We start from the raw sequence: 19,222 nt of genomic DNA on the forward strand, positions 1-19,222 counted from the left end.
AGTTCTATAGGCGGAGGAATTTATCCCAAGGAGTTTTGTGAACTTAACTGTACCACAAATAGTGATTGTTGTGCCTTTTTAGACCTTAAGATTTTTCAGACTCCCTTGGGATTAGAAGTAGATATCTATGATAAGCGCCTTGAAATAGAATATGCCAATCTAAAAATCATCCGCATGCCTTACATTTCTTCGAACATGTCTCTCTTAGCTAAGTACGGTGTCATTTGCTCTCAACTATTTAGATTTTCTCGTCTTTGTTCTAGTAAATCTACTTTTGTTGTTCAATCTTGCCATCTTATTTCTTTACTAGTTGAAAAAGGATACTCATTCAAAAGAATCATGAAAAAAGTTAGTTCATTTTTGCATCGTAGTAATTTTATTTTTAGTGTTTCTTCCTTTGGAATGTTCAAGATAATCAGTAGTAAATTCAATAGAAGTGGGGAGCTAAAAAGCCCACTTATTGTTTGACTTAATAACACCTTATGTTGTTGTTTTGATCTTTAGCGCTTCTAGTATTTTCACTATAGGTGGACAATTGCTAGCCTTTATCATGGCTGAGTATGCCCATCACCTCCGGAGGGTGATAGAAACTCAGCTCGTTGGTTTTGTAGAGTACGTTCAAAGCATGAATGGCCTCTATATAAACCTGCACCTACTCTTGGGCACGACGTGAGTAGGGATGTCATAGCTGTTGTCCAAGCTATGCATGATAAAGGTGATAATCTTATTCTTCCTGTTTGGACAAGCAGTGAAGTTGAGATCACATATTGTCAAGTTTGGTTCTTTGCTCTTCGTAGGTTTGTAGTAGTATTCATTTTTCGATTTCATATTTAGCTTACCTGAGGACTTAAGAATGTGTTCCGTTATAAGTTGTTGTGTGAAGTTTGATTTCTAGGATTAAGTTTTTAAGATGTCTTATCCTTTTTTTTTTTTTGCTTAAAGTTGAGTACTTGTTTAAAGCCAAGTAAGTTGCGTCAACTTATTTTACACATGTCTTTTCTAAAAACATTTTTAAGTTAATAATGTTTTGTTTCGTAGCAAACAAAGTGATTTAGTTAGTTTGTTTGTTTGTTTTTGTTTTTCTTTTCTTTTCGTGTGTCCCTTGCTTTTATAGTTTTATGAGTGCTTTATTCTCTCTTATAATTCGTGAGTTCTGACTATTCTTAACTTATGAAGGTATATAGCTTTTTCTTGACCAACAGCATTTTTGCAAAAATCGAGCGTTTTTTAACTTCTGCCTGGCGTTTTTGCATCTGGCTGGCCTTGATCTACATCCTTCCCTAGCGCTTCCCTCCTGCAACAGTAGACTCGCACCAAATTGGCACGGAACATTTGCTAGCGTTTTAGCAACACCTAGCGTTTTTAGATAGATCTTTTTTTCCATGTTTTATTGGTGTTTTTGGTGATTTGCGGACAAAACGCGTGCACCTATGGGAGCGGCCAAGGAGTCTTCTACACTCCTTGGAACGTGCAGATCTACACCTTGGACAGGTATCTACACCCAATCGGCACCATTTTCGGTACTTATCACTTGCTGTTTTTTTCTCTATTTTCAACTCCTTGACGGCTGAAAAGTGAGAGAACCCTCTACTCTGACACTCTGCGACGCTCTTGCACCGACCCAGGTGGCGTACAGGCACGCTGAAATCTCTATTTCAGCAGCATTTTCAACACCCTTTGCAACGTTTTTTGGGCGGACAGCACGCTGGATTTTTACCTCTTGTGCGGTTGAACCATCCCTTACTCGTCAGGACACCATCCGATGGTTATCCGTGCGGTTATCTTGGACTGCTACAGCCTTGGGAACGGTACCTTCATTGACGACTTGCGATCTTTTCGATTTACCTTTGAGACTTCTCTCTGAGCACGCGATATGTCGACTACGAAGTAGAAGGGACAACAACAATAGTCCCAGAACGGGGCTACTACGTCTTCTGCGACTACGTCCACTTCCACTTCTGTGACTACGTCAGCATTGCCATTTGCCAACGTTACATCCAACAATTATGCCCTCACCCAGTTTGCTGAGGAGAAGAAGTTGGATTTACACAACTATTCTGTGTGGACACGAGTCTGCACAATCATTGCCTACCATCGACTCTGGGAATGGTTGAATGATTTCACCTATTCGGGTACTCAGCCTTCCCTTCCCATCGCCACTAAGGCCCAGATCGACGTGTGGGTGGATCGGGACATACGGGTCTTTACCTTTCTTATGATGAACCTCTCGGACTGCATCACGAAGAAAGTTTCCAAAGAGGAGCATGCACATCCATTGTGGAGACGGATTCTTGACCAGTTTGTGGAGACCTCATTTGCCAGACAGATCACACTTGAACGGGAGTTGTACAACCTCCAGCTCAAGGATTTCAACTCACTTGATGGGTTGACCTGCCGCATGCGGGAACTTTGGGACGACCTTGTCTCTGCTGGAGGCGACATCACCTCAGCACGCATGGCTGGTCTCTTACTATTCAAGCTTCCCCCACGCTTTGATCCCTATTTTCAGAGTTTGCTCACATCTGGACGTGCCTCTTTTCCCACTCGGGACGAGATTCTCCCTTCCAAGTTCCCTTAGACATATTGAGGGGCACTCCGCATTCCGAGCTGGAGGTGCTGTTGATGCAGAAGGAGCTTTGATAGTTCAAGTAGGTAACAAGAAAGGTAAAGGTAAGAAGAAGAAGAAGACGAACAAGGACATCGAATGTTACCATTGCCACAAGAAAGGGCACGGAGAATCAAAATGCAGAAAGAAGCAAGACGAGGCCAACAGGGAGAGACAGACAGCCTCGACTGCAGTTGTAGCCTCTCACGAGACGGCGGGGACCGCTCTTGTCGTGACGACGGACCACGCTCTTGCTACATTGCAGTCAGGTACTTTGGGTTGTTGACAGTGGAGCCACCACTCACATGACTCCCCAACAGTCATGGTTTAGCTCTCTCAGGGAGACTCACGGGCAGACCGTCACTATGGGTGACAACCATGAGATTCCAGTGTCTGGCACAGGCCAAATTACCTCTTTCGTTCTACCTCAGACCCGAAGTTCAATTCAGTGGAGGCGCCAAGGTGGAAAGGTACGTAGTGTACGGTACGGTTTAGGTACGTACGGAACGTACTTCTGTACTGAACCAACCTTTAGGTATGTGATAGGTATGTACCATTTGTAAAAAAAGATAATTACACTAAATTTAAGTTCAGAAACCTTTCAAAATTCAGCCTCATTAACAATACAATGCTTAAAATGAACATATTGATCATAAAACTTAATGACTCAAGACTCAATACTCAATGAGAAAACCAATGACCATAAATCATAAAACCAAATAACAACTACAAACATCATGTCCATGGCATCAGCCAGAAGTCGGCATATACCATACAAACTGAATCAAGATCCAAAAACAAAGTACTGTGAAATACTACAATGCCATAATAACAATAAAAGTCTACTGTAGCTTGCCCTCCAAAGCATGCAGTCACCAGTGTGCACTAAGATATGCAGCCTCAAAAGTCTGTGTCAGATGCGGAAGATGAATCGTCAGTAGAGAGCAAGCCCCCATCATCAAGGACATTGCCCTCCTCATCAAACTCAGGGTCAGGCTCAGCATATGTCAACTCTGGTACAAGCACCTCTGCACCACAAGCCTCCTCAGGCATATCAGCAATCTCTGCATGGATGAGCCGATAGCTTCTGTCACAAACGGGAGCGCATAACAATATAAAATACATTCGGATAAATAGGATTTATCACTTATTACTGAAGCTAGAGGATATAGAGAGAAATAAATAGAGAGAGAGATAGAGAGTGAGAAGATCGACACAGTACTGGGGACCAGAAGATGGGCTGGTCCCCCCCCCGTAATAGTATCTTTATTACTGAGGAGAAGTCTATACAAGCACTTGAACCGAACGTATTACCACATTCGTTCTAGTATAAGACTTGATGGTTCCGGGAAGCCTCAGCTTCCAATTCCTAGGGCAAAACCCTATTCCAAGGAACTTCCGTTCCTTATTCCAATTCCTCGAGAATCAAGGTTCTCGCCTCTGGATCTCACCTTCCAGACTCAGGGCATGGCATCCCTGCAACTCTTTTCCAACTCTCTTTTCAGAGTCCTCTTCCCGCAGAACAACTCTGCTTTCCCGGACACGAAGTCCTTACTTGGGAATCCCAACTTCTGGATCACAACTTGAGAGACTACCTCTCTCCGATCCGTGGATCTACTTCCCAAACTCGGGTACGAAACCCTTGGGCTGATCTGGCTCTAGTTCCTCAGAGCGCTTTTCTCCTGCAGAGGCTCATGCCTTCCTCTGCTCCTACTCCCTCACGAAGAGGAAGTACACCTGCAATCAAATACTCAAAGACCAGAACATGAATATCGTTACCTTCAAAGTCTCGACGCTCGACGATTCTCGAAAAGCAATTCCTTGGAAGAGATCTCTCCATAGAAAATCCTCTCTTCCAATCCTACACACAAAAGAGGTGTGTTCTCGGGTTCCTTCTTGTAAATCAGCCCCGTCTACGACGTTTATGGGCTGAAAACAGAGAAAAACAGCAACTTGTCGCGATGGAAACACGCTTCGTAGGCACTTCTTTGCGAGGGTTCGCGAGGGAACTCGCGCACTGGGTCTTGGCGACATCTGGTACACTTGGGGCAACCATGGGCATCACCGGCAACGTCTTCTTTACGGCTGAAATCTGCAGCAGCATCTCCTTCTTGCAAAGATTGGTCCTCCCCTCTGAGTGAGGGCATGTGATGCTTTTATAGGCACGAATAGCTGCTTGCGTAGAGATCGCGGCCGTTTTTTTATTTTTTTATTTTTATTTTAATAATAATAATTTTTTTTCATTTTTTTTTTTCCATTCTGCCAGAAAAAGAGAGAGAAAACGCTGGCTGATCTGTTGCCTTATTTATCAGATGGCTGTCCACTTATTAAATGGGCGGCCGACGTATTTTAAAAAATAGTCTGAACCTGCCCAAAAACTCAATAAAACCTTATAAGTTAAAAACAATGCTTTCACAGCACTTCCCAGGCGTCCCTGGATGCAATCACATGCACAATTGCAATGCAAACATAAACTTCCTCGCGGGAAAGCGTCTGCTTTCCCGAAAAGCAATCCCGCTTTCTCAGAAAGCATTTGTTTTTCCTCAAAGTTTCCTCTGAACCCATCTTCATTCAAGTGCTTGCTTTTCCTTGTGCACAATTCTAACACAGTTCGGAATTTCCTCCCGACTATGGATATTCCCTTTTCGATGCACCCGTCACCCACCTTGTGACGCATCAGGAATACCCATCACCTAGTCCTTTCCTACCGAACTTACGGTACAATCTCCTTCACGATGCTCTATGTCACCCATCCTATGACGCATCAGAGATGTCCGTTCCCGGATGGTCGGATACTTCTTTCCGATGCTCCCTGTCACCCATCCGATGTGACGCATCAGAAGTACCCGTTCCTGGTGGCCTTACAGATATTCCCGTTCTCAGTGCTCCCGTCATTACTTTGAATGACGCACTAGGAATCCTCTGTACTCGGATCTCTCCAGTGAGAAAAGCCCTCTCACTTAAAATTCCAATAATTCATTTAGAATTATTTTTTCTTGGTGTTCCAAGCGAGAAAACCCTCTCACTTATAAATCCAATAATTCATTTAGGATTATTTTTCTGTAAGATAAAGCCAATTTAGCAACAGCTTCATTCGCTCGCCTGCGATTGGAGTGAATAGGAAGCTTCCCCCTGCGAATACTCTCTCGTCTCACAGTGTCCGGATCTCCTCCCACCGTGCATAGAGGAAGGCTAAGAGCTCGTGCACGTGATCTAGTCACACGACGATCCACGCTCTCGAGCTCTCTATGCAGCTCTCTGAGAATCTGCTCCTGCACATCTCTAATCTGTCGGTCCACCTCCTCTGTTCTAGGATCATCTACCGTTTTCAGCTCTGTCGCATCAACCTGTTGAAGGGTAAAATAAAGTTAAAATGACTTATTTATGGCATATGCTTGCAAGTTGAGTTTAAAGTGGCCAACATCAAGATAATTTACTTGTTTGGGTTGCCCCAAAGAATGGTAACTCCGCACGAGCCTCATGTTGGCTCTACAATACACCAACTTCTCCAACTGAGAAGTGCTAAGGCGATTTCGAATCTTCGTGTGTATGAGAGAGTAAGCACTCCAATTGCGCTCACATGCTCCAGCCGAGCAATCCTGCTCAGTGCTCAAGCAAGAGCGCAATCATCAATGCACACAAAATTAGGACAGTGACAAGTGTCAAGTAATATAAAGATGAAGTTAAAAAGTTTAAAATAGTATATACAATGGAATCATGGATGGCAGTTTCCTAACCTGAGAAAGGATACGAAGAGCAATGCGTGAGAGGTTGGGAAGACCAACTCTCCCATACGAGTGCCACCACGTTAAAGGATACTTTGTGGCTTCCTTCCTCAAAGAAATTGCTCTCGTGAAAGAAGCGCCAATGCCATTCATGTAGTTGGTGAATTCCTTGTCTATCCCAAGCTGATCATCCTTTGAAAACATGAGCCCAACATACTCTGAATGTTTTGTGCTGAGCAAGGTATCACTCCATAGCTCTGGCGACCTGTAGAGAGGATGAAGCATGGCAACCATCGCATGTATGGGACGGCTCATGAAAGTCCAGCGGCTCTCAACACATCCCAATAAATCTGATCGGCTGAAATATCAAAACAACTTGTCAATACAAGTTAGAACTTAGACTTGATGATTAAAACAGACAACCATTAGAACATGAGGAACCCTTACCGATCAATTGTCAACAGATCGCATTTGGAAACGTGGTCTTTCATCTGCATAAACGACAAGGTTGATGTGTACGTACTGTACGTTCTGTATATGTACGTAGTGTACGTTGTTCCGTACAGGAAAATTTTTTATGTACTTGGTAAAAAATAGGACATTCAACACTTTTCTACATTTAAGAGATCTCAAACATTCAAGAACCAAAACAAACCTCTTTGCATGTACTAATTTCAAAACACACATCAGATACATCATACTTGACACAAATTATAAATCCGAGCATTGAGCCGCAAGCGGCAATACTAAAAGCACATTGTACCATATGGCATACTGCGAGAAAAGATGGATCATGGTCCACATACAAAACTGTGTCAACCAAAAAAGGCTCATACTAGAGAATACAAGTAACAAATGTTTGATGTCAAGACTCAAAAGTAACAAAGACTAAGCAATAACAAACTGTCTGGAATCTAGACTCAGGACTCTACTCTCTGAATCTCAAAACTCCTCATCAGATGAGGATGATGACTCTGCTGAAGAGAGCAAGTCCCCATTTGTCAGGACGTTGCCCTCTTCATCATACTCTGGCTCTGCCATCATACTCTGCTGTCCTGGATCATCATCCTCCGTAGGCTGAATGAGAGAAACAACCTCATTTGCCCGTCTCCGAGGAGTACGGACAGGAAGCTTTCCTCGACGAATGGTCTCTCGTCGTACAATCTCTGGATCTGCATCTCGCCCGACTAACGGAAGACTGAGAACTCGTGCACGTGACCTCGTCACACGTCGATCCACACTCTCCAGCTCTCTGTGTAGCATGCGAATAATCTCCTTCTGCTCGTTCCGCACAAGCTGCTGCTGCTGCTGCTGCTGCTCAGTCTCCTCTACACTCTCCTCCGATACCAAGTGCAATTTTGATGGATCTGCCTGTTAAATAACAAAATACAATTCGTATTATTAACAACGTAGAAAGTAGTAATTACGAATATTCGCGTATACAAACGCGTTATGCTAGCCCAAAGTTTCAACTTTCAAACCTGCTTGGGTGTCCCCAAAGCGTGGTAATCTCGCACAAGCTTCATATTTGCTCGGCAATAGACCAATCTCTCTAGTTGTGCAGTGCTGAGTCGATTGCGGATCTTCGTGTGAATAAGCGAATAAGCTCTCCAATTGCGCTCGCATGCACCAGCAGAGCAATCCTGCACGTGACATGTGTCAATGGTGACAAATTACAATGGACATGGTCATAGACAATGGACAATGAACCATGTACGCAAAATGTAACGATAGAAAACTTTACCTGTGAGAGGAGATGTAAAGCGATACGAGTGAGCTTCGGAAGACCTTGTCTTCCATAACTCTGCCACCATGTAAGAGAGAATTTCGTTGCCTCTGGCCTCAACACCACAGCTCTATTAAATGATGGCCCTAAATTATTCTCATAGCTAGCGATCTCTGCATCAATGTCCAGCTGATCATCTTCCTCGAACATTCTACCAATGTACTCATCCTTGCCTTTTAGCAGACTCCTCTCATTAAAGAGTTCTGGCTTCTTGTAGAAAGGATGAAGCAATGTAGCCATTGCATGAATGGGCCTACTCATAAATGTCCATCGCTTATCTACAATAGCCAAGATCTCTTCTCTGCTGTAACCCAACAATGAACATTAGTTAATAGGCTGAATTTTGAGTCTTGACACTATGGAATCAACAAGGTGCAATACATTATAGTATTACACTATATAGATTAATCATTAATCATTACGGAAACAAGTACAATGTACATAGTAGTAAGTACATACCGATCCAGTGCCAATGATCTACAGCCTCTGATGTGTGTCTTCATCTCATGGAAGAGATGATAGACTAGGCCCATGGTGGAGCCCTCCATGTCTGTGACGCGTAGCAACACATAAACTGGCTGCAATGCTGCGATCAAACCCTGCACCTCCATCCAGAAGGACTCATCAAGCACCCGCCGCTGTATGTATCTAGTGGACTCCTCCTGCGCATGACGCATATCTCTCCACTTCGGGTCCACTACTGTCTGTAGAAGTGGATCCCTCAATGCATAGAGTCTCTGCAACACAAAATACATATATGCAAATCTGGTCTTTGAGGGCCGCACCATGTCAAGTGTACTGTGACTCTTAAAGATAGCCAATGCCTGGTGCTTTTTGCGAAAAAACGTAGTCATTTTTGTGGCATCAGAAACAATAGGCGACACCCATGTTAACTTCCCTATGTCCTCCATCAACAAGTCAAGACAATGAGCTGCACATGGAGTCCAGACAATGTTGTTAAACTCGGCCTCAATCATCTCACCCATAGCCTTGCAATTAGAGGCATTGTCAGTAACAACCTGCACCACATTCTCTGGGCCAACCTCAAGTATAGCCTGCCGGATGTGCTTATAGATAAACTCACCTGTAATCCGCTCTCTAGCCTTTCCTGCATCAACAGCACGCAAGAAGTATGTGCCAATGCAAGACGACACAAGAATATTAATGATGTGTCGCCTACGAATGTCACTCCAGCCATCTGAAATGATGGTGCACCCAAACTGTCCCCAACCTGCCTTCACTGGTACCAATGCCTTATCTATCAATGCTTTCTGCTCATCAAGCATAGTAGTCCGCATCTTAGTGTATTCCAATCCCGACCAAGATTCTGTGTGTCCAACCTGGGCTATGGCTCTGACCATCCTCTTCCACTGCTCAGTCCTCAAGACATGAAAGGAGATGTTGCACTCAATGAGAGTGCGAGCAATCTCCATTTCAGCCACTTTCTGGCGCTCCTTTACCCAAGAAAGAGAGGCCACTCGAGAAGGCAAGGTAGTCTGACTCTGCCTCGGTGCATGCATCTCTTCATCATCCTCCACATCGACATGCATGGTACGAGCCCTCTTTCTACTGCCAGAGAGCTGCTCCTCCTGAACCTGTGAAGAGGAACCACCCAAGTCTCCCACAAGAGCATCATGGAGAGCATCCTGTGTCTTTTGACTACCTTCCACCTTTTCCGCTGCAGACATTGCTGGAAAACATTCAGCAATCAACTTATCCTTAATGTCCTTTGGTACTTCCTTGCACCCTCCACAGTTATTGGTTGTGCCAATGCTTGTCAAGTGCTTAACCACGCGAGAAATGGTACTGGTGAGCTGAAAGTTACAATACTTGCATTGCCATCGTCGCGTACCAGTCCCAGCTTGCCCTGGCGTGTTGATGATGCGGATGACATTGGTGTGCTCCTTCCAATACGGGTTGCATGGCTTAGGCATGTTGGCTCCTAAGATTTCTGTCTGCACATTGCAAGTGCGCAATACATATGACAAAAAATAAGCATGGAGGTCTCGCGTGACGCGGAGAGAGAGAATAGGGAGGGAGAGAGCGAGAGAGAAAGAGAGAGAGGGGTGCTCAGTCTTTACCTTGTGTGTTGCAGCTTGCTCCTGCGTTGCTCTGTGTTTTCCTGCTCTCTGTTTTTCGCTCTCTGGAATCGTGTGTTTTTCGCTCTCTGTAATCTGTAATCTTTGGGACTTTAATATTAGCCAAACATCAAATGGCCAAGCCCATCATAAAAAAATACACTCGTCGGCAAGCGAATTCCCGAAAACCAGGAAAAAAAAAAACTCACGTACGAATCGATCTGTACGCGTACGGATCTGTACAGTACGGCCGTACGGTACGGATTGGATCCGTACGTACGTTTATATCAACCTTGATAAACAGATGATAGACTAGTCCCAAGGTCGATCCCTCCGTATCCGTCAATCGAAGGAGGACGTAGACTGGCTTGAGTGCCACTGAAAGAGCGTGCACTTCCTGCCAAAAGCTCTCATCAAGGATCCGCCTCTGCACGTATTTTGTAGATTCATCCTGCGATCTTGACATGCCTCGCCATTTTGGATCCACCACTGTCTGGAGTAGTGGATCTCTAAGTTTGTAGAGCCTCTGTAAAACCAAGTAAATGTAGGCAAACCTGGTTTTTGAAGGTCGAACCATATCCAAAGTGCTATGGCTGCGGAAGATAGCAAAAGCCTGATGTTTCTTGCGAAAGAATGTGGTGACCTTGACTACATCTGCAACTATGAGCTGCGCCCATGAAAGTTTGCCAAAATCCTCCATGAGCAAATCCAAACAATGTGCAGCACATGGAGTCCACACTATGCCAGGAAACTGTTGCTCCACCATAAATCCCATTGCCTTGCAATTAGCTGCATTATCTGTCACCACCTGCACAACATTCTCCTTGCCAACCTCCTCTATGGCTGTTTTGATGTGACCAAAAATAAACTCAGCCGTGATCTTTTCCCCTGCTTTTCTTGCATCCACAGCACGCAAGAAATAGGTGCCCAAAGCAGAAGACACAAGGATATTGATTATGTGTCGTGTGCGTATGTCTGCCCAACCATCTGAGATAATGGTGCATCCAAACTCCTTCCATCCAGCTTTCACAGGCATAAGTGCCTTGTCAATTAAGGCCTCCTGTTCATCTAACATAGTGGTGCACATCTTGGTGTAATCAAGACCTGTCCATGTCTCAGTAGGCCCCACCTGTGCAATGGCTTTTACCATTCTTTTCCACTGATCTGTGCGCAAAACATTGAAAGATATGTTGCACTCAATAAGAGTGCGACATATCTCCATCTCTGCCACCCTTTGACGCTCTTTCACCCAAGCCTGAGAAGAGATGCGACTGGGCAAAGTGGTCTTCGTTGGTGTTTCAGATGTACCTTTTTCACGTGGCAAGGAATATCTTCACCGCCAACACGTGCTCTCTTCTTGGAAGTAGGGGGTTGCATGGACGCCGAACCTCCTCCAACCTCTGTTTCCGCACATAAAGACTCCAGCTCTCCAATAAAAGCATCATGTAAAGCATCCTGTGTGCTGGGAGCACCTCTCAAACCAGGAGCACCAACAGGAAAATACTCTTGAATAAGCTGCTCCCTCAAAGGTGGTGGTATTTTCTCACATGCACCAATCTGATCAGTGCACCCGATGCCTGTCAAGTGCTTTTTGACTCGCGTAATAGTGCTGGTGTACTGGTCCCCACAATACTTGCATTGCCATAAGCGTGTGTCGGACCCTTGCTGAGAAGTGGTCGTGATGATACTCAACACATTGGTGTGGAGCGATCAGTTGGGGTTGGTTTTACGCGGCATAATGAATCCTGCACATTGCAAATGCAAAAGAGTGCACACACATGAGGAGTACGGAGTGCGAGAAGAGTACAGAGTGCATGGTGGCAGAAGCAGTACCTTTTCACGCGCGTAGCTCGGCTCTGCAGGTCTCTGTGCACTGCTTTGTAGACTTCTCTGTAACAGAACAGAGACTCTTTTGCTTTCGTGGTCGATTAAAAAAGCCTAAGGCTTTCTCCCCTCCACACTAATAAGCCCATCTGAAAGCGCCTCCTAGCGAAACTCGTCCGAGGAGAAAACGCCCAATTTTTTTTTAATGACGTACTGTACCGTACGGAATGGTACCGTACGTACGTACGGATACCACTCTGGGAGGCGCTTTACGTTCCGGACATGGCCTTCAACCTCCTCTCTGTGTCGAGTTTGGACTCTTAGGGAGCTGACATACACTTTGGGAGTGGCACATACACCATTTCTGATTCTACGACATGTACTATCCTTGCACGCGGTGAGCGCGATGGCTCCCTATACCGCCTCACTGCTCTTCTGTCTAGGACCACGGAGTCTTCTTCTCTATGGCATGCACGATTTGGACATCTATGTTATCAGCATTTTCAGCAGGCTGCTAGGACCTCTATGGTGGAGGGTTTACCAACGATACGCTCCTCATCAGGCGTATGCAAGGCTTGCCACATGGGCAAGCAACACAGGGTTTCCTTTCCGAAGCAGGCATCCAATAGAGCTTCGGCACCACTTGCACTGGTTCACATTGATCTATGTGGCCCGATGAGCACTGCTTCATTTTTTGGCTCACAGTTTTTGCTTGTGTCTTGTGGATGATTTGAGCAGGTACACTTGGGCTCGGTTCCTAAAGCTCAAGTAGGAGGCTTTCAATTTCGTTCGAAATTGGAAGACGATGGTTGAAAAGGAGAAGGACTTGCACGTCAAATGTATTCGCTCAGACAGAGGGGGTGAGTCCACCTCGAAGGACTTTGCACAATGGTGCAAGTCAGAGGGTATCCAACGCCAGGTGAATACTCCTTACCCTCCTTCACAAAACGGAGCTGTTGAGCGGAAGAATCGGACTATCATGGAGATGGCTCGTGCGATGCTTGCTTATGCTTCTTTGCCCCGGGTTTATTGGGCAGAGGCGTGCAACACGGCGGTTTACATCGAGAACCGTTCTACCCATGCTTTGCAGGACTTGACTCCTTATCAGGCTTACTACGGGCGCAAGCCCTCAGTCTCACACTTTCGAGTTTTTGGGTGTCCGGCCTCTGTCCATGTGCCAAAGGAGAAGCGGCAGAAGTTAGACTTTAAGGCGAAGAAGCTCATCTTCCTGGGCTATTCACGAGAGTCTGACAGATATCGGCTTTACGATCCAGACGCCAAGGCCACCACCGTTAGCCGTGATGTGACTTTCATGGAGCTCTTCAGTACACCTGCAGAGGGGGCAACATCCAAGCCTATACCTTCTCTACCTCCTCCTCGTCCACCTCCCTACACCTGATCCTATCCGTGTTCCTGTTCCTGTTCCCTCTACATCGTAGCTAGGTACTTCACCTGATCATGCCATTCCAGATTTCAATTCTGATGTGGATGATGGTTCTCCTTCGGTGGAGGCGGTCCCACCTCGCAAGGAGAAGTTAGTTCCTGGTTGGCTCTACTCTACGGTTTCTTCCTCTGGTGTCACGAAGTTGCCAGACTCGCCAAACCTTGGACAGCCTCGACATTCTGCACGCCTCAAGGATAGGCAAGTTTATGTTGGCGCAGAGTTCGTGAACTTTGCACTCATGTCTCAGATGCAGGCTTCACCAGTTGAGCCTTCCTCGGTGGAGGAAGCACTCTAGCATGATTGCTGGAAGCGTGCCATGTAGACAGAGATGGACGCTGTCGAGCGAAATAAAACCTGGACCTTGGTTCCCAAGCCCAACAAGCGGAAGGTGGTTCCTACGAAATGGATTTTCAAGACAAAGTACAAGGCCAATGGTTCCCTCGACAAACACAAGGCGAGACTTGTTGCTCGGGGTTCACACAGCGACCATGCGTGGACTTTGACGAGACCTTTGCTCCCACCGCTCGCATGACTACCATACGCATAGGGTTTGCTCTCTTGCAGCCAACTTTGGGTGGTCTATCTTCCAGATGGATGTCAAAAGTGTGTTTTTGAATGGCGATTTGAATAAAGAAGTTTATGTGGAGCAACCTCCTAGGTTTCGTATACGAGGCAAGGAGGATTGGGTCTATCAGTTGCGGAAAGCATTGTATGGACTGAAGTAGGCTGGACGACAGTGGTACCTCACACGACCAGTTTCTCGTGAAGCTGGGGTTACGCCGTACCTCATTAGATTCCAACTGTTATGTTGTCTCTGATGGCTCTTTGGTTGCGATAGTGATTGTCTATGTGGACGATCTCATTTTCATAGCCTCTTGGACCAGTAGGATCAAGTTGATCATGAAAGCTATGAAGACTCTTTTCGAGATGACTGATCTTGGGCTTCTTCACTATTTTCTTCCAGATGACAGGCTGCAGACCGATTGGTAGTCCTCTTGAGCCCGGAAAGAACGTATCGCTTCACGATCCTTCCCCACGGATTGACTTGGAGCAGTACAGGAATGTTGTTGGCTGAATCGTATGGTTGACTTATTCTCGACCAGACAGCTGCTACACAGTTTCTGTCCTCAGTTCCTTCAACATCCAACCTCGACAGCGACATTGGCAGTGTGCCTAGTGTACTTTGCGGTACATTAGCAACACCTTGGACCATGGTGTGTTCTATGGTCGCTCCAAGGGTTGCACCTTACTTGGTTGGTGCGATTCAGATTGGGCCGGAAATCCAAATACTCGGTGCTCTACTACAAGAGTAGTTTTCACACTCGGCTCGGGACCCATTTCATGGAGCAATTAGCGGCAACCCACCGTTGCCCTATCTTCTACAGAGGCGGAGTACAGAGCAGCTTGTGAAGCCATATGGCTACGGAGATTACTCGGAGAGTTGTGTTTTCCCCAGATTGCTACTAGTCTTTTGTGTGACAATTAGAGTTGCATTGCTATTGCCAAGAACCCTACCTTTCACGCTCGGACTAACACATTGAGGTGCAATACCACTATGTTCGGGAGCGGGTTTTGGCTGGAGATCTTCACTTGGAGTATGTTCCTACAACGGACAATGCAGCAGACATCTTCACGAAGGCTGTACCTCAGCGGACTTTGGCTTCTCACCCTCGACTCCTCTGTGTTGTCTCAACATCTGGTGGTGAGAGGGGTGTTAGAGTTACACCAACGGTTGCTTCGCCATTTTGTACGGCTAGTGATTGTCCCGGGTTGGCCACCCATCGCACATCATGTAGATTGCATGGGCGGACACTTTTAGCAGGTGTTAGGTGCAGCGGAATGATTGTTTGCGCTTTGCTCAAGATGAGTGCTCCGAACTGTGCTCAAGGTTCCTTTTGTTCTTATGGAAGGTAGAGCCTTCCGTTCTTAAGGAGAGAGTGCTATGATCACAAACAAAGTGAATGGACACTGCGCGTGCAAGTGTATGAGACTGAGAGATAGAGAGAGAAGATAGATACTACACCAGAGATGTTGTAAAACCCTCCTCCGAAGGCCCCACTGTCGTCGGCGAGAGTGGTCTACTTATTGATTGCACAAAGTGGTACAATGCGGATGCAATGGACTGATGCAATATGGGACTATGCCGATGACAACGACGGTGATGACGACGTCGACATTAGGGCTGAAATCTGTGGTCGTCTATCTGCTAAAAATCTGCAAATCTTTGGGCTGTTTTGGGTGGCTGAAAATGACTGTTTTGGCTGCGTTTTTGAGGGCTGAAAATGGGGTTCTTTCGCATGGGACTAGGGCTAAATCTGCTGGGGTTCTAAGGGCTGAAAACGCTGGTTCACCTGCAGCATCTGAGGCTGAAAATGGAATGCTGATCTGCTGCTTTGTAGCGTTAGTAAAACGCTGCTGTTCTGCTTTAATCAATGCTGAAAACCAAAACGCTGGCTGCCCTTCCTAGCGTTAGTGAAAACGCTATGCAAATGGAGGTGCTGGCGATGAGAGGAATCCACAAACGCTAGGAGACTGGGAGAGGCTGGCGATCATGCAAGGTGGAAACGCCAAGGGGATTGGGTACTGTTGATGATGCGGAAACTGCTAAGACAGAAAACGCTAGGGTGCCTGAGGGTGTCGCGAGGATGGGGGAATCTGCAACGCCAAGGGTTCTTGCGGGGTTCTGCTGAGAAGGTGCCTGTTGAGCATGTGCTCTTGCTGCCTCTTCTGCCATTTAGTGCTAACTTGGGTTTGCTTATATATTAACTTAGCAAAATTGCCCTACCTACTTTTGTTGGAAAGTCACTTAAAAATAATAAGTGAAAATACCAAAAATAGGGAAAATAGGCTAAATGTACTGGAAAATTCCCCTAACTGATTCTGATGGATTCTGATGGGAAATCTGATGATCATGCTGTGTGCAACCGGAGGATATGCATCTATGCTAAGTGATTGGGCATGCACGGTCTACGAATATACTCACAAAAGTGCCAGATCACTTCTAATCTAGACTGACTGGACTGACTGAACCGTGATCATGTGTAGCTTGTCCACGGACACATAGGGCTGGATGTGTCATGTGACATCCCCTCCTTTTCAAAGTGAGGTACTGGTACCGAACTGTATGGCGTCGAGGGAGATTGCCAATAACATCCGGAATCTTGGAAGGAACTCTTCGCCGGCCCATTCTGATGTGTGGGTCGTGCGGTACTTGAACTTCATAAAGGTCTGCAACGCTTGCTTCTTTGGACTGCGCCGAAAGCGACTCAAAGTCATCTTCAATGCTTCAACTTCGTCGAGAGTCATGCTTCTTTCTTCTTCAAGAATCTCCATGGCTGAAAATTCCTGAAACCATTTCCAACACAAAACCATGAACATACCCATTCCATGTAAAGTGAAGGGAAAAAATCTTGTCTTCTCTAAAGACTGTGCATGCAATGTAGATGAACATAGAGACGGAGTGACAACCCGTTCATCAAACACATACAAAGAATGAGATCGAATCTTTCTCTTATGATCTAGAGCAATCAACTGTGGCAATTCACAACGGAAAAGCCCATGCTTGATGCTCAAACTTTCTTGTGCTCTTTCTACAACTGTGTCGTGCCGAGAAGAGACATGGAATGTAACTTCCTTACATACATACTTTTCAGCTTTTCATGAAAAATCCGCATACATTCGTGCTCATTCATGAGTGAAACGTGCTCAACGTACAATATGTCATGCCTAGTAAAAGGGATCACATAAAGACGCTGACTAAAATACAGGAAATGATCACGAATGAAACACTCGTACAATGCATGCGTATCAATCATGCGAACACATAATACTTCTTGTGAGGGTTCGTTGGACCTAGGCTCGAGAGCCAAGATCGGTTCTTCTTGAATGATCGAATCGTCCTGTGGGGGTTCTTTGGACCTTGACTCGAAAGCCAAGATCGGTTCTTCGTGATTGATCGAGTCTACAACGAGGTTAGCTTCGCTAGAAAAAGCATCCACTAACACATCATCCTTGTGAACAATCACATCATCTTCATGCAAATCATCATGCTCGTGAGAAATCACATCTTGATCATGCAAATCATCATGCTTGTGAGAAATCACATCTTGATCATGCAAATCATCATGCTTGTCATTGGCATCCAAATCATCATGCTTATCTTTGTCATCCAAATCATCATGCAAATCATTATCAATCAAATCATCATCATGCTTCACATAATCATGCAAATCCTGTGTGTCATGCTTTGGAGAAGAAGAGATTGAGAGAGTCTCCTTTTCCTGATCCTGTTGCATCTGTGCCTGAATTCGAGAAAAGAGTCGCAACATCTCTTGCCTTATTGCTTTGTTCTCGCGATCTATGGCTGCCATTCTTTCTGTGTAGTTACGCTCTATGGCTGCCATTCTTTCTTTGTGTTCACGCTCTATTTTTGCTTTTCTTTCCTGGTCCAACTCCTCCATAGGAGTTAGCGCAATCCTTGTCGTAGATGGGGAAGGGTCGGAAAAACCTCCTGGTGGGAAAAATTCTTCTTCGCCTCTCTCATGCTCATCACTTCCAAGCGAAGTATCCATTCCGCTTCGAGTGATGATCATTTTGAAGTCGTGGGTTCTTGTGGTTCTTGGGGTCTTGGGTTCTTAAGTTCACGAGGAACTTGGGTTCTTGGGGGTCTTGGTTCTTAAGTCCACGAGGAACTTGGGTTCTTGCCGGTCTTGGTTCTTGGGTTCTTGAGGTTCTCGAGGTTTTCTTTCGCTTGCAAACCGCGTTTGAGAAGGATCTTCTCTTCACCTGAGTTCTACTCTTTTCCGCGGGCGCACCCCTTCGCGACCTTGCGCTCACACCAAGGTTGCTTTTTCCCACCTCACGTCGATTGGCCTGCCACTAAGTGCACGGTCCGCTCTCAATGAGTGAAAAGAGACACAAGGGGAGGCTGGACAAGCCCTTCTTTCTTGGGATTCCTGTCACTCTTCAACAAAACACGATTAGGAATTGGCACGCCCAAGCGAACTTGGGTTCGTGCGACCTCAACAAGCAAAAAAATTTCTTGTGATTCTTGTGGTTCTTTCGTTGAGTGATACAGAACACTGCCAAAGCTCTGATACCAATGTTATGTGCAGCGGAATGATTGTTTGCGCTTTGCTCAAGATGAGTGTCCCGAACTGTGCTCAAGGTTCCTTTTGTTCTTATGGAAGGTAGAGCCTTCCGTTCTTAATGAGAGAGTGCTATGATCACAAACAAAGTGAATGGACACTGTGCGTGCAAGTGTATGAGACTGAGAGATAGAGAGAGAAGATAGATATGACACCAGAGATGTTGTAAAACCCTCCTCGGAAAGCCCCACTCTCGTCGGCGAGAGTGGTCTACTTATTGATTGCACAAAGTGGTACAATGCGGATGCAATGGACTGATGCAATCTGGGACTATGCCGATGACGACGACGGTGATCACGACGACGACTTTAGGGCTGAAATCTGCGGTCTTCTATCTTCTGAAAATCTGCAAATCTTTGGGCTGTTTTGGGTGGCTGAAAATGACTGTTTTGGCTGCGTTTTCGAGGGCTGAAAATGGGGTTCTTTGGCATGGGACTAGGGCTAAATCTGCTGGGGTTCTAAGGGCTGAAAACGCTGGTTCACTTGCAGCATCTGAGGCTGAAAATGGAATGCTGATTTGCTGCTTTGTAGCGTTAGTAAAACGCTGCTGTTCTGCTTTAATCAATGCTGAAAACCAAAACGCTGGCTGCCCTTCCTAGCGTTAGTGAAAACG

At 45.7% G+C, this 19,222-nt stretch overlaps 2 protein-coding genes across 4 annotated transcripts in view; one reads left to right on the forward strand and one right to left on the reverse strand.

Moving 5' to 3' along the window:
• Window positions 1–19,222, forward strand: part of LOC147419140 (Zinc finger (CCCH-type/C3HC4-type RING finger) family protein) — a 56,726-nt gene that overhangs the window by 30,886 nt on the left and 6,618 nt on the right. The window lies entirely within an intron of this gene.
• LOC147419141 (uncharacterized) lies at window positions 7,273–10,208 on the reverse strand. The gene is made up of 4 exons (XM_086505255.1): window positions 8,576–10,208; window positions 8,075–8,420; window positions 7,812–7,973; window positions 7,273–7,701 (listed from the first exon to the last, which is right to left on the reverse strand). Exons 1-4 carry the CDS (start codon window positions 10,048–10,050, stop codon window positions 7,273–7,275), a joined length of 2,412 nt encoding a protein of 803 aa, XP_086361381.1. The 5' UTR covers window positions 10,051–10,208.

This window comes from Adiantum capillus-veneris, chromosome 29 (assembly GCF_014529385.1).
Source record: "Adiantum capillus-veneris isolate H3 chromosome 29, ASM1452938v2, whole genome shotgun sequence".
NCBI classification, from domain to species: domain Eukaryota; kingdom Viridiplantae; phylum Streptophyta; class Polypodiopsida; order Polypodiales; family Pteridaceae; genus Adiantum; species Adiantum capillus-veneris.

Coding starts and splice junctions, on each gene's coding strand:
- LOC147419141 (XM_086505255.1), bottom strand. CDS start 10,050: ATGCCTAAGCCATGCAACCCGTATTGGAAGGAGCACACCAATGTCATC. Junction 7,974..8,074: donor CTTTACATCTCCTCTCACAG/GTAAAGTTTTCT, acceptor TGTCACGTGCAG/GATTGCTCTGCTGGTGCATG. Junction 7,702..7,811: donor CTTTGGGGACACCCAAGCAG/GTTTGAAAGTTG, acceptor GTTATTTAACAG/GCAGATCCATCAAAATTGCA.